At 41.2% G+C, this 15,000-nt stretch overlaps 2 protein-coding genes and 1 long non-coding RNA gene across 3 annotated transcripts in view; 2 read left to right on the forward strand and 1 right to left on the reverse strand.

Annotated features, from left to right (window-relative positions):
- Positions 1–4,279: 4,279 nt before the first annotated feature.
- On the reverse strand, positions 4,280–7,368 carry LOC125141212 (actin-binding protein IPP-like). Its single transcript, XM_047813677.1, has 9 exons — positions 7,032–7,368; positions 6,659–6,870; positions 6,337–6,556; positions 6,101–6,250; positions 5,840–6,007; positions 5,623–5,760; positions 5,358–5,480; positions 5,060–5,280; positions 4,280–4,948 (listed from the first exon to the last, which is right to left on the reverse strand). Exons 1-9 carry the CDS (start codon positions 7,366–7,368, stop codon positions 4,724–4,726), a joined length of 1,794 nt encoding a protein of 597 aa, XP_047669633.1. The 3' UTR covers positions 4,280–4,723.
- LOC125141477 lies at positions 5,884–8,069 on the forward strand. Its single transcript, XR_007140861.1, has 2 exons — positions 5,884–6,025; positions 6,213–8,069. It is a non-coding gene; the product is annotated as an uncharacterized LOC125141477 (long non-coding RNA).
- Positions 8,070–8,343: 274 nt separating this feature from the next.
- LOC125138319 (protein zyg-11 homolog) overlaps positions 8,344–15,000 on the forward strand; it is a 12,656-nt gene continuing 5,999 nt past the window's right edge. The window contains exons 1-2 of the mRNA XM_047814968.1: positions 8,344–8,548; positions 9,204–9,369. Coding sequence (XP_047670924.1) covers positions 8,546–8,548; positions 9,204–9,369 — 169 coding nt within the window. The 5' untranslated portion in view covers positions 8,344–8,545. The remainder of the gene's footprint in view (positions 8,549–9,203; positions 9,370–15,000) is intronic.

Consider the following 15,000-nt stretch of genomic DNA (forward strand, 5'->3'; position numbering starts at 1 on the left):
CTGTAATCACACACTGTCTGTTGTTTCTGCTTTAGTGTTAAACTGCTTCTTAAACTGTTTACTGAACAAAACACTCAACACTCTGTGTGTGTGTGTGTGTGTGTGTGTGTGTGTAGCGTCTCCCTGTGTGTGTGTGTGTGTGTGTGTGTGTGTGTGTGTAGTGTCTCTGTGCTCAACCTTTATACCTGAGTTTATTAATAATGTCTTCTATCATTCCACACACACGTATACACATGCACACAAACCCATAAAGACCCATGCATACCCACAAACACACACAAAAAGACACACACCCATAAACAAACACACACACATACCCACAAACACACCCATAAACACACACACACACACCTATAAACACACACACACACCCATGAACATACACACACCCATAAACAAACACACACACACGAACAAACACACACACACACCCATGAACACACACACATACCCATAAACACACACACACACACACACACACACACATACCCATAAACACACATATATATATACCCATAAACACACACACCCATAAACAAACACACACACACGTACAAACACACACACATACCCATAAACACACATATATACCCATAAACACACACACCCATAAACACACACACACACACACCCATGAACATACACACATACCCATAAACACACACAAACCCATAACATACACACACACACACACACACACACACACACACACTTACCTGACCGACAGCACCCTGTACATTTGTGTTGTGTAATTTTTACTGACTTTTTAACTGCACCTTCAGGTCTAATAAGTAATAAAGCCGTGTGAGAATCACAGCAGTGTCTCTGTCGTGGTGTCCGAGCTGAAATACTGAAATAACTTTACACCGTTTAAAAACACGGTCGAAGTAACAATCAGGTTTGTTTTTATTTCTACACCATTTCAGTAACTGTTCCTTTTTAATAGTAACCATCGTTATTCTGATGTGTCTTTAAACCTTATTCTCATTTATTTCAATCTAAGCCTCTTCTTTATGAGCTCCTTATTATCGCTTTGTACTTCCTGAGTAATAATGATGATCTTTACTCTTTATAAGAAGTCTTGTCTGGTCCTTGTTGTTGTTCCTTAAACACTAGGTTCGGCTTGGAAGCTGTATTTTACACGTAAGTTTATATCATGTATAATCTTTATTATTAACTCTTCTTTTTCTCGTAGTAACTGCACTGAACAGAATTATAAAGGCAACACTTTGGTTTTTACGCCATTTATCATGAGCTGAAGTTTTTCTGTGTACACAAAAGGCCGATTTCTCTCAGATAGAAAACCGGTCAGTATGTGGTGCGACCAGCGTTAGCCTCACGCAGTGCGACACATCTCCTTCACATAGAGTTGATCAGGTTGTTCATCGTGACCTGTGGAATGTTGGTCCTCTCCTGAACTTGTGCAGGAACTGGAACATCGTGTATATATATACGCCGATCCAGAGCATCCCAAACATGCTGAATGTCCAGTAAGTATGCTGTCCCTGCAAGAACTGGGCATCATCATCATCATGCTGCAATATGTCCATAACATACGCCTGCCCGTACCATAACCCCACCTCCACCATGGGCCACTCCACCCACAGTGTTGACCTCAGCAAACCGCTCACCCACATAATGCCATCTATGCTGTCTGCCATTTGCCATGTACAGTGAAAACCGGGATTCATCCATGAAGAGAAGACCGGCAGAAATCGGGGGCTACTGTAGGTGGAGGAAGAAGAGATGGGAGAAGGGTTTGTATATGGAGAGAGAAGAGGTACAATAGGAATAGGGACTCCCAATGTCACAATGACAGGGAAAGGTAGAGAGCTGGTGGACATGATGGAGACAAGGATGGTAGATATAGTGTGTGTGTGTGTGTGTGTGTGTGTGCAGGAGACCAGGTGGATGTTACAAAAAGATCTCTTTGTGTTCCGTACAAAGATACGGAAACACAAAGAGACTAACTAAACAGAAATGGGGTGTAGACAGTAGACAGGATTAGAAGGAGTGAAGAGGGACGTGACAAAGACCAAAGAGAAAACAGATGCTGAGTTGTAGGACAGGTTAGACACGAGGGACGGCGAGGAGGACGTGTACAGGTCAGTGAGACAGAGGTGGAACAGATAAGGGTGAGTAAAGATGGAGATGGAAAGGTGCTGACAGGTGAGGAGAGTTTTTTGAGGAAGAGGTGAATATTGCAGAGCAGGAATGTGTGTGGACAATGATGTTAGTGCATGACATTGTGATCTGTAGTGAGAGTAGAGAGGAGGTGGAGGAACACCTGGGAAGGTGGAGGTCTGCTCAGGAAAGAAGAGGAGTGGAAGTCAGTGGTAGTGAGGCAGAGTACATGTGTGTGAACGAGAGGGAGGAAGTAGAACAGTGAGGGCTGAGGGGGCTGAGGTTGTGCAGGAGGTTATGGGGTCAACCATCCTGTGTGACGGGGAGTGTGGGAAAGAGGTGAAGAGGCGAGTGTGTGTGTGTGTGTGTGTGTGTGTGTGTGTGTGTGTGTGTGTGTGACAGAAGAGTGTCAGGAGTGGTGTGTGTGTGTGTGTGTGTGTGTGTGTGTGTGTGTGTGTGTGTGACAGAAAAGTGTCAGGAGTGGTGTGTGTGTGTGTGTGTGTGTGCCAGAAGCGTGTGTGGTGTGGTGTGTGTGTGTGTGTGTGTGTGTGTGTGTGTGTGTGACAGAAAAGTGTCAGGAGTGGTGTGTGTGTGTGTGTGACAGAAAAGTGTCAGGAGTGGTGTGTGTGTGTGTGTGTGTGTGTGTGACAGAAAAGTGTCAGGAGTGGTGTGTGTGTGTGTGTGTGTGTGACAGAAAAGTGTCAGGAGTGGTGTGTGTGTGTGTGTGTGTGTGTGACAGAAAAGTGTCAGGAGTGGTGTGTGTGTGTGTGTGTGTGTGTGTGTGTGACAGAAAAGTGTCAGGAGTGGTGTGTGTGTGTGTGTGACAGAAAAGTGTCAGGAGTGGTGTGTGTGTGTGTGTGTGTGTGTGTGTGTGACAGAAAAGTGTCAGGAGTGGTGTGTGTGTGTGTGTGTGTGTGACAGAAAAGTGTCAGGAGTGGTGTGTGTGTGTGTGTGTGTGTGTGACAGAAAAGTGTCAGGAGTGGTGTGTGTGTGTGTGTGTGTGTGACAGAAAAGTGTCAGGAGTGGTGTGTGTGTGTGTGTGTGTGTGTGTGACAGAAAAGTGTCAGGAGTGGTGTGTGTGTGTGTGTGTGTGTGTGACAGAAAAGTGTGTGGAGTGGTGTGTGTGTGTGTGTGTGTGTGTGAGAGAATAGTGTCTGGTGTGGTGTGTGTGTGTGTGTGTGTGTGTGTGTGACAGAAAAGTGTCAGGAGTGGTGTGTGTGTGTGTGTGTGTGTGACAGAAAAGTGTCAGGAGTGGTGTGTGTGTGTGTGTGTGTGTGTGACAGAATTGTGTGTGGTGTGGTGTGTGTGTGTGTGTGTGTGTGTGTGACAGAAAAGTGTCAGGAGTGGTGTGTGTGTGTGTGTGTGTGTGTGTGACAGAAAAGTGTCAGGAGTGGTGTGTGTGTGTGTGTGTGTGTGTGTGTGACAGAAAAGTGTCAGGAGTGGTGTGTGTGTGTGTGTGTGTGTGTGACAGAAAAGTGTCAGGAGTGGTGTGTGTGTGTGTGTGTGTGTGACAGAAAAGTGTCAGGAGTGTGTGTGTGTGTGTGTGACAGAAAAGTGTCAGGAGTGGTGTGTGTGTGTGTGTGTGTGTGTGTGTGACAAGAGTGTCAGTAATGAAAGGAAAGGTGTAGAAGACAGCAGTGAGAGCAGCTCTGCTGTATGGGTTAGAGACTAGTAGTGAGGAAAAGACATGAGGCAGAGATGGAGGTAGCAGAGATGGAGGTAGCAGAGATGGAGGTAGCAGAGATGGAGGTAGCAGAGATGGAGGTAGCAGAGATGGAGGTAGCAGAGATGAGGATGTTGAGGTTCTCTTTAGGAGTGACGAGGATGGACAGGATTAGGAAGGAGCACATCAGAGGGACAGCTCAGGTTGTCTGTTTTGGGGACATGTACAGAGGACGGAGATGTTATACTGGTAGAAGGATGTTGGAGATGGAGCTGCAGGTCAGAGGTCATGAGGAAGGACAAAGAGGAGATCTAGAGATGTGTTACATGAGGACATGAAGGTCAGTGGTGTGAGAGTCGAGGATGATGATGATAGAGTCAGGTGGGAACTGATGATTCACTGTGTGACTCCTAACGGGAAAAGACCAAAGAGGAGAGGAGAAGAAAGTCATGACACTTTACTCCAGTAACACAATCTGTGTTGTTATAAAGCTGACTTTAAAATGCTACTTTAATCAGAACGGTAGGAAATGTGTGGCATGAAAAGTAACATGACGTTAACACACACACACACACCAACACTAACACACACACACACACACACACACACACACACACACACAGAAATGTCTTTCATCACAGCCGTACAAATGTCTGTGTTAAATGTTTACATTCGTTAATTTTCAGTCAGAATGTAAGAACAGAAGCTGATGGAATGAACGCTGTTAGCTTAGCAATAATGCTTGAGAACCAGACAGAAAGGGGTGGAGTCTGTGAGCATGGCCACGCCCCTTCACGTGACCACACTTACGGTTTTCTTATTAACAATAATACAAAATTTGCGACTTAGCAAGCTCGTAGCATTTGGAGTTCAGGTATAAACGTCGGGTACATCATGTAACAGACACGACTCGTAAACATGTAAAGGGGAGGGGCATCAGAGCACAGCCACGCCCCCGTCACAGCGGCTAGTGATCATGTTTCCTATTTCAGTCCACGTGTCCAGGAGCGGGTCGTAAATCTCCACCGAGTCCACAGTGACCGGAGCCGAGAAGTCCCTCCCAGAGTTCCGACCGCCGATGGCATACAGCAGCCCGTTAACGGCGGCTACGCTAACCCCGGCGCGTGCCACCGACATGGACGCCACCTCCACCCACCGCTCCTGAGAAACGACACACAAGTTAGCGTAACTTTCTTTTAAAAACACCAGCAGGCCATTGCTATTAAAATGGCTAGTGAGCTAGCTATGCTAACATGTTCGATTAGCTCAGACCTCCTCAGGACAGTATTTCTCCACAGTGTCCAGCGATCCGAGAGCCTCGTTCCATCCCCCCACCGCGTAGATGGCGTTATTGATCGAGGCCACGCCCACATACGCCCGCCGCGTCATCATGACCGGCAGAGCTCGCCAGCGGCGGGAAATGGGGTCGTAGACCTCGGCCGAACGGAGCTCCACCCCCTCGTCGCTGATCCCACCAATCACGTAGACGGAACCTGATGGTGGCGGACGATAAACTTTGTTACTATGGAGATAAACAGATTCACTGTGTTTGTAATTGTTTTTTCTTTACCTTGTAGCTCACAACAGCCGAAGTAGTACCGTGGTACGGGCATGTTCTCGATCACCTCCCACTTATTCTCCTCAGGATCATAACGCTCCATCGTCTTGCCGATTTCAGAACCAATCCAGCCTCCTGTAGGGGTCAGAGGTCACACAGAGGTCATAACTACATTTCCCATAATGCTTTAGCCCAGGCTGTAGTTCTGGTGTTGATGATAAATGTAGTGTGATTGTGATAGTTACTGCTGTGTGTGTGTGTGTGTGTGTGTGTGTACCGAGTGCATAGAGAGCCCCGTTGCACGGACAAACCCCGACTCCACAGCGTGGGAAGTTGAGCGATGCGACAGCAGCCCACTGTTTGGTAACGGGGTCGTAGCGCTCCGTACAGTCGAAGATCATCGAGTCCTTCTCACCTGAGACACCGAACAGACGTCATACATCCACTTTTCCTGAGCGCAAGGTTAAGTCGAGTAAATTAAACCACGTGCTCACCTCCGATGACGTAGATCATGCCGTCGAGGACGGCGACGCCCAGGCCGCTGCGGGCCTGATGGAGGGAGGAGACTGTGGTCCAGAACTGACTGAACGAATCAAATCGCTCCACACAACTCAAGGCTCGACTGTCACTCCACCTGCCTCCCTGCAGACGAGTGTAACCTCCTGGTGCAGTGAGAAAGGGTACGAGAGTGTCAGAGATATGAAGGAGACTGAGAAACACACACACACACACACACACACACACACACAGTTTACCAATGGCGTAGAGGTATTTGCGTGCTTTCCTACGGGGCCGAGTCTTTGAGGGTTGTGCGACTGTTTTGGAGTCTTTAGGGGTTTTGGTTGACTCTGTGTATTCTCTCAGCAGGGTCTGCAGCGCCACCCGCAGGCTGAAGTCACTCACTCCTGTCACACACAACTACCCTGTAACTATAATGTAACATTAGAATGCTATACTCAGTAAATATCACCTCTTAGATTAAAGACCTTACCCTCGATGTAGGCGTAGAGCCTTTGAGGAGACAGCAGGGGGAAGCGGATGGGCTCCAGAACTTCCACCATGTGCTTCTTCCTGTGTGTGATGTCATGGAGAAGCCAGCTCATGGCTGCTGTAAACACCTGGTACTCGTCCTCGATCCTCAACTCCTCACTGCGCAGCAAGCATGCAAGCTGATCCTTCGACAGGCTGGAGAACTCCTCCTCCTCACACACCTAACACTCAGAGTTATCGGTACAGTCAGGGGGTTAAACTCACACACACACACACACACAGAGTTAAAGGTACAGTCAGGTGTGCTGGAGGCTGGGGCTCACCTGTAGGAAGTGGGCGTGGATGTAGTTCTGAGTGAACTCTAGGAGCTCGTTGTAGCTGATCTGTTCCAGGAACTGATAAATTCCGACACAGTTACTCGGCTCCATGTGGCTCCTCAGAAACTCCCCACAGATAAGCACGAGCTCGCCGAGCTGCAGCATGTCGGCCGCCATCGTGAGATCCTGAACGTTCTCCACCGTCACCTCCACACAGCCTCTCACACACAAATAATACACTAAATAAATGCCTGTGTCTGTGTGTCTGAATCAGGTGACTATTGACGTAGGGACCTGGGGATCTACCGGTGCAGTATATGTCCCAGTGGGTCTACACGTGCCCATTACTATTCACTCACCTGTGCACATTTGTATCTACCTGTGTATATAAACTCCAGAAGACACTCAAACACGTCTGGGTCCACCCCAGCGATGTGCACTTCCTCCTCACGTGCCTCGCTCATGGCGGAGTTAAAGAGGGCAGAGAAGTACGGCCCGCTGGCCGCCAGGACCAACCGGTGGACCCGGAACGTCCGACCTCCTACCAGCAGACGCACATCACACAGCTCTGAGTGCAGACGCATCTTATTCATCTGAGCCAGCAGCAAGTGTGCATGATGCTCAGAAGAACGACAAGAACCATCCTTTATTCTTGTAGCTCTGATGTCGCTCACACCCGAGGGTGGGGCTAAGCCTGACTGGCAGGTGGATGACATTGTGGTGATGGGACGACCCTCAAACCCGCCGTTACCTACAAATGACTTAAAACAGCAGACATGGTTTCTGTCATATATATCTGTATATGAGGTAATGAAGGTTCAAAGGTCACAGTGGTAGCAAAGTGATTCTGCTCTTATACATGTCTTTAATGTATTATTATATATTAGATATATATCTCTGAATCCTGTCAGCAGCTGGAGATGATGACGTCAGTGTGAGATCCAGATCATCAGGTGTATAAAATCTCCTCATATCAGCATTTTCCTGTGGAACAGAAGAACACAGCTTATGTAAACAACACTGCGCATGCGCAGTAAGGGGCGCAGCTCATACAGATGAAACAAACACAAGTATAATGCAAACCATTCCGGATGTTATTAAGGTTTTTACTCAGATTTATACACATTATAAGTGTTGAATAGAGTGAAATAAAGTGTATATATATCCCGCTACAGTGTGCTTCTCTTACCAGCCGTGTTTTGGGTTGTTTAATGATTATTTTCACCGCAGCTCAACACAGCACTTCCGCATTTCTATCGATTTCTCTGTGATCAACATTCAGACCTGACGGTCAGATCGCCGAACTCCGAAAAACCTCGAAATTTGTGTTTTTATGTGCTTTTTTTTACATGCACTTTTATTTTCTTTACTTAGTGATAATCAATAAATAATAAAGAATATCACCTTTAATATCTAATCTTTAACTTAATGACATTTTAAATGTTTAAACGTCCTACTGTGATGTTGCAGTTATTAGAGCAAGTGAACTATGGACGTAATAAATCTACATCATTTGTATGTGAACATATGTAACGTTTATAACAGAATAAATCTTCTCTAGAGTGATTAATTATATGATGGAGAGTCGCATATGTTTATGACCTCGTATTGACTCCATGACCTTTCCAACATGGCGGACGCGTAGCGGCGGTGCGGTCGTTCTCGCGAGATCTCGCGCGATTTGCAGTTCTCGCGCGATGTGGAGCTCCAGCGCGTCAGTGTTGTTAAGGCCTTTAGTCTGTTTTGTGTCGGAGGTGATAAAAGCTACAGATACTAACTCACTGTGAGGCTGTGGAAGTTCAGCTGATACACAACAACTTTAAACTGCTTTAAACTACTAGATCGGATATTTATTTCAACATCAAAACACTTCTTTATCCTGTTTACACAGATATGGTGAGTTTTAATAAAGTTTCTTCTGCCTGAAGTTAATAAAGGTCTGTAATAAGTTTCAGTGTCATTATTATTATTATTATTATTATTATTATTATTATTATTATTGTTGTTTTTGTTGTTGTTGTTATTTCTTTTGTTGTTGTTATCATTGTTGTTATTATTATTGTTGTTGTTATTGTTATTATTGTTGTTGTTATTATTACTATTATTATTAATAAGAATTAATATTGTTTTATTGTTGTTTATTTTATTATTATTGTTATTATTATTAATAAGATTTATTATTATTATTGTTGTTGCTGTTATTATTATTATTGTTGTTGTCGTTGTTATTATTTCTTTTGTTATTATTATTGTTGTTGTTGTTGTTATTATTATTATTTCTTTTGTTGTTGTTATTATTGTTGTTATTATTATTGTTATTATTATTAATAAGAATTATTATTGTTTTATTGTTATTTATTTTATTACTATTGTTATTATTATTAATAAGAATTATTATTATTATTATTATTATTATTATTATTAACTGTGCATTTATCTTAACCGCTGGCCATAAATGTGTCAGTTAAAGTTAGTTAAAGGGATCTTCCATAGTAGAAGAGATACTTGAAATATTATTGTGTGTGTGTGTGTGTATGTGTGTGTGTTGCAGGATGAAGACAGCCCTCCCTCTCTTGTTAATGTGTGTTTACTGAGTGTGTGTCAAAGCCTTGACACCCTGTGCAGTGTGTGTGATGACGGATCACTGCGTCTTCGATCCTGTCCGATTTTTCCACCAGAACTGTCCGATTTGTTACTGAGCACCATGACAGATGAAGGTGATCAGAGGGGCCAGCTCTTTTCAAGGGGGAAGAAGCTAACACATCCTCTAACTCATCCTATAATATAAGTAGCTAACACATCCTCTAACTCATCCTATAATATAAGTAGCTAACACATCCTCTAACACATCCTATAATATAAGTAGCTAACACATCCTCTAACTCATCCTATAATATAAGTAGCTAACACATCCTCTAACTCATCCTATAATATAAGTAGCTAACACATCCTCTAACTCATCCTATAATATAAGTAGCTAACATCCTCTAACTCATCCTATAATATAAGTAGCTAACACATCCTCTAACTCATCCTATAATATAAGTAGCTAACACATCCTCTAACTCATCCTATAATATAAGTAGCTAACACATCCTCTAACTCATCCTATAATATAAGTAGCTAACACATCCTCTAACTCATCCTATAATATAAGTAGCTAACTCATCCTATAATATAAGTAGCTAACACATCCTCTAACTCATCCTATAATATAAGTAGCTAACACATCCTCTAACTCATCCTATAATATAAGTAGCTAACACATCCTCTAACACATCCTATAATATAAGTAGCTAACATCCTCTAACTCATCCTATAATATAAGTAGCTAACACATCCTCTAACTCATCCTATAATATAAGTAGCTAACACATCCTCTAACTCATCCTATAATATAAGTAGCTAACATCCTCTAACTCATCCTATAATATAAGTAGCTAACATCCTCTAACTCATCCTATAATATAAGTAGCTAACACATCCTCTAACTCATCCTATAATATAAGTAGCTAACACATCCTCTAACTCATCCTATAATATAAGTAGCTAACACATCCTCTAACTCATCCTATAATATAAGTAGCTAACATCCTCTAACTCATCCTATAATATAAGTAGCTAACATCCTCTAACTCATCCTATAATATAAGTAGCTAACACATCCTCTAACTCATCCTATAATATAAGTAGCTAACACATCCTCTAACTCATCCTATAATATAAGTAGCTAACACATCCTCTAACTCATCCTATAATATAAGTAGCTAACACATCCTCTAACTCATCCTATAATATAAGTAGCTAACACATCCTCTAACTCATCCTATAATATAAGTAGCTAACACATCCTCTAACTCATCCTATAATATAAGTAGCTAACACATCCTCTAACTCATCCTATAATATAAGTAGCTAACACATCCTCTAACACATCCTATAATATAAGTAGCTAACATCCTCTAACTCATCCTATAATATAAGTAGCTAACACATCCTCTAACTCATCCTATAATATAAGTAGCTAACACATCCTCTAACTCATCCTATAATATAAGTAGCTAACATCCTCTAACTCATCCTATAATATAAGTAGCTAACATCCTCTAACTCATCCTATAATATAAGTAGCTAACACATCCTCTAACTCATCCTATAATATAAGTAGCTAACATATCCTCTAACTCATCCTATAATATAAGTAGCTAACATCCTCTAACTCATCCTATAATATAAGTAGCTAACATCCTCTAACTCATCCTATAATATAAGTAGCTAACATCCTCTAACTCATCCTATAATATAAGTAGCTAACATCCTCTAACTCATCCTATAATATAAGTAGCTAACACATCCTCTAACTCATCCTATAATATAAGTAGCTAACATCCTCTAACTCATCCTATAATATAAGTAGCTAACATCCTCTAACTCATCCTATAATATATGTAGCTAAAACATCCTCTAACTCATCCTATAATATAAGTAGCTAACACATCCTCTAACTCATCCTATAATATAAGTAGCTAACACATCCTCTAACTCATCCTATAATATAAGTAGCTAACACATCCTCTAACTCATCCTATAATATAAGTAGCTAACACATCCTCTAACTCATCCTATAATATAAGTAGCTAACACATCCTCTAACTCATCCTATAATATAAGTAGCTAACACATCCTCTAACTCATCCTATAATATAAGTAGCTAACACATCCTCTAACTCATCCTATAATATAAGTAGCTAACACATCCTCTAACTCATCCTATAATATAAGTAGCTAACACATCCTCTAACTCATCCTATAATATAAGTAGCTAACATCCTCTAACTCATCCTATAATATAAGTAGCTAACATCCTCTAACTCATCCTATAATATAAGTAGCTAACACATCCTCTAACTCATCCTATAATATAAGTAGCTAACATATCCTCTAACTCATCCTATAATATAAGTAGCTAACACATCCTCTAACTCATCCTATAATATAAGTAGCTAACATCCTCTAACTCATCCTATAATATAAGTAGCTAACATCCTCTAACTCATCCTATAATATAAGTAGCTAACATCCTCTAACTCATCCTATAATATAAGTAGCTAACATCCTCTAACTCATCCTATAATATAGGTAGCTAACCATCCTCTAACTCATCCTATAATATAAGTATCTAACATCCTCTAACTCATCCTATAATATAAGTAGCTAACATCCTCTAACTCATCCTATAATATAAGTAGCTAACATCCTCTAACTCATCCTATAATATAAGTAGCTAACATCCTCTAACTCATCCTATAATATAAGTAGCTAACATCCTCTAACTCATCCTATAATATAAGTAGCTAACACATCCTCTAACTCATCCTATAATATAAGTAGCTAACACATCCTCTAACTCATCCTATAATATAAGTAGCTAACATCCTCTAACTCATCCTATAATATAAGTAGCTAACATCCTCTAACTCATCCTATAATATAAGTAGCTAACATCCTCTAACTCATCCTATAATATAAGTAGCTAACATCCTCTAACTCATCCTATAATATAAGTAGCTAACACATCCTCTAACTCATCCTATAATATAAGTAGCTAACATCCTCTAACTCATCCTATAAGTAGCTAACACATCCTCTAACTCATCCTATAATATAAGTAGCTAACACATCCTCTAACTCATCCTATAATATAAGTAGCTAACATCCTCTAACTCATCCTATAATATAAGTAGCTAACACATCCTCTAACTCATCCTATAATATAAGTAGCTAACACATCCTCTAACTCATCCTATAATATAAGTAGCTAACTCATCCTATAATATAAGTAGCTAACACATCCTCTAACTCATCCTATAATATAAGTAGCTAACACATCCTCTAACTCATCCTATAATATAAGTAGCTAACACATCCTCTAACTCATCCTATAATATAAGTAGCTAACACATCCTCTAACTCATCCTATAATATAAGTAGCTAACATCCTCTAACACATCCTATAATATAAGTAGCTAACACATCCTCTAACTCATCCTATAATATAAGTAGCTAACATCCTCTAACACATCCTATAATATAAGTAGCTAACACATCCTATAATATAAGTAGCTAACACATCCTATAATATAAGTAGCTAACACATCCTATAATATAAGTAGCTAACACATCCTATAATATAAGTAGCTAACACATCCTATAATATAAGTAGCTAACACATCCTATAATATAAGTAGCTAACACATCCTATAATATAAGTAGCTAACACATCCTATAATATAAGTAGCTAACACATCCTCTAACTCATCCTATAATATAAGTAGCTAACATCCTCTAACTCATCCTATAATATAAGTAGCTAACACATCCTCTAACACATCCTATAATATAAGTAGCTAACACATCCTATAATATAAGTAGCTAACACATCCTATAATATAAGTAGCTAACACATCCTATAATATAAGTAGCTAACACATCCTATAATATAAGTAGCTAACACATCCTATAATATAAGTAGCTAACACATCCTCTAAAAAGCCAAAAAGGTCACCAGAGGATGTCATGGAGCAATTTTGCTTAAATCACTATAATCATCTGCACAGCAAAATGTGTTACATGAAGAAGGAAGATTTTCTGAAGGCTGGAGAAGAATAGTCTGAATTCTGAAGAATAAAAACAATATAGTTATAAAACAATACAAAAGAATAGAAAAAACAGTGGGAGTGTGGGAAAATAATAGTGATCAGTGATTAATCACAAGGACCAGTGGTGATCAGTGATTAGTAATAAGGACCAGTGGTGATCAGTGATTAGTAATAAGGACCAGTGGTGATCAGTGATTAGTGATCAGTGATTAGTAATAAGGACCAGTGGTGATCAGTGATTAGTGATCAGTGATTAGTAATAAGGACCAGTGGTGATCAGTGATTAGTAATAAGGACCAGTGGTGATCAGTGATTAGTAATAAGGACCAGTGGTGATCAGTGATTAGTAATAAGGACCAGTGGTGATCAGTGGTTAGTGATCAGTGATTAGTAATAAGGACGGGTGCTGATCAGTGATTAGTAATAAGGACCAGTGGTGATCAGTGATTAGTAATAAGGACCAGTGGTGATCAGTGATTAGTAATAAGGACCAGTGGTGATCAGTGATTAGTAATAAGGACCAGTGGTGATCAGTGATTAGTAATAAGGACCAGTGGTGATCAGTGATTTGTAATAAGGACCAGTGGTGATCAGTGATTTGTAATAAGGACCAGTGGTGATCAGTGATTTGTAATAAGGACCAGTGGTGATCAGTGATTTGTAATAAGGACCAGTGGTGATCAGTGATTAGTAATAAGGACGGATGGTGATCAGTGATTAGTAATAAGGACCAGTGGTGATCAGTGATTAGTGATCAGTGATTAGTAATAAGGACCAGTGGTGATCAGTGATTAGTAATAAGGACCAGTGGTGATTAGTAATAAGGACCAGTGGTGATCAGTGATTAGTAATAAGGACTGTAGTACTACGTGGTCTGTAATATACTAAGTCAGACGTGGTCTGTAATTGGTTATCAGAAACAAATGAACTATTTAATTATTAACAGTATGCTGTGATTTCTAGCAAGAACACAACACATGAAATGTATCAGTTGTAGTGAGGAGTGATGAGTGATGAGTGAGGAGTGAGGGGTGATGAGTGAGGGGTGAGGAGTGAGGGGTGATGAGTGAGGGGTGATGAGTGAGGAGTGAGGAGTGATGAGTGAGGGGTGAGGAGTGATGAGTGAGGGGTGATGAGTGAGGGGTGATGAGTGAGGAGTGAGGGGTGATGAGTGAGGAGTGATGAGTGAGGGGTGATGAGTGAGGGGTGATGAGTGATGGGTGATGAGTGAGGGGTGATGAGTGAGGGGTGATGAGTGAGGAGTGAGGGGTGATGAGTGATGAGTGAGGAGTGATGAGTGAGGGGTGATGAGTGAGGAGTGAGGGGTGATGAGTGAGGAGTGATGAGTGAGGAGTGAGGAGTGATGAGTGAGGAGTGATGAGTGAGGAGTGAGGAGTGATGAGTGGTCCTTATGGAGTGAGCTCTTTCCACTAGTATAACCAGCAGTAGTGATGTGAGCTGGAGAACAGTATGGTGAACAGTAGGATGAAGTGTTGGACGTTCACTAAATGAGAGGTCACTAAATTTGATGATAAAGAGGTCTAATATAAATCACTAAATGAGCAACACTATCATCACTATGTCAGTGTGAGTAGTCCCCTATTATAATGCCACTTAACTCTCTCAGATCAGGCACGTTCCATGTACATATAATACTGCTAATAATAACGTGCTATCTTTCTTCTTCTC

Source organism: Tachysurus fulvidraco, chromosome 1 (assembly GCF_022655615.1).
Source record: "Tachysurus fulvidraco isolate hzauxx_2018 chromosome 1, HZAU_PFXX_2.0, whole genome shotgun sequence".
Taxonomy (NCBI): domain Eukaryota; kingdom Metazoa; phylum Chordata; class Actinopteri; order Siluriformes; family Bagridae; genus Tachysurus; species Tachysurus fulvidraco.

What these genes read in the sequence shown, in the direction of transcription:
- LOC125141212 (XM_047813677.1), bottom strand. Translation starts at nt 7,368, where the DNA reads ATGTCATCCACCTGCCAGTCAGGCTTAGCCCCACCCTCGGGTGTGAGC. An exon ending in TCCACGCCCACTTCCTACAG is followed by an intron (nt 6,557 to 6,658) that starts GTGAGCCCCAGC and finishes TCTGAGTGTTAG; the next exon opens with GTGTGTGAGGAGGAGGAGTT. An exon ending in CATGATCTACGTCATCGGAG is followed by an intron (nt 5,761 to 5,839) that starts GTGAGCACGTGG and finishes TCGGTGTCTCAG; the next exon opens with GTGAGAAGGACTCGATGATC.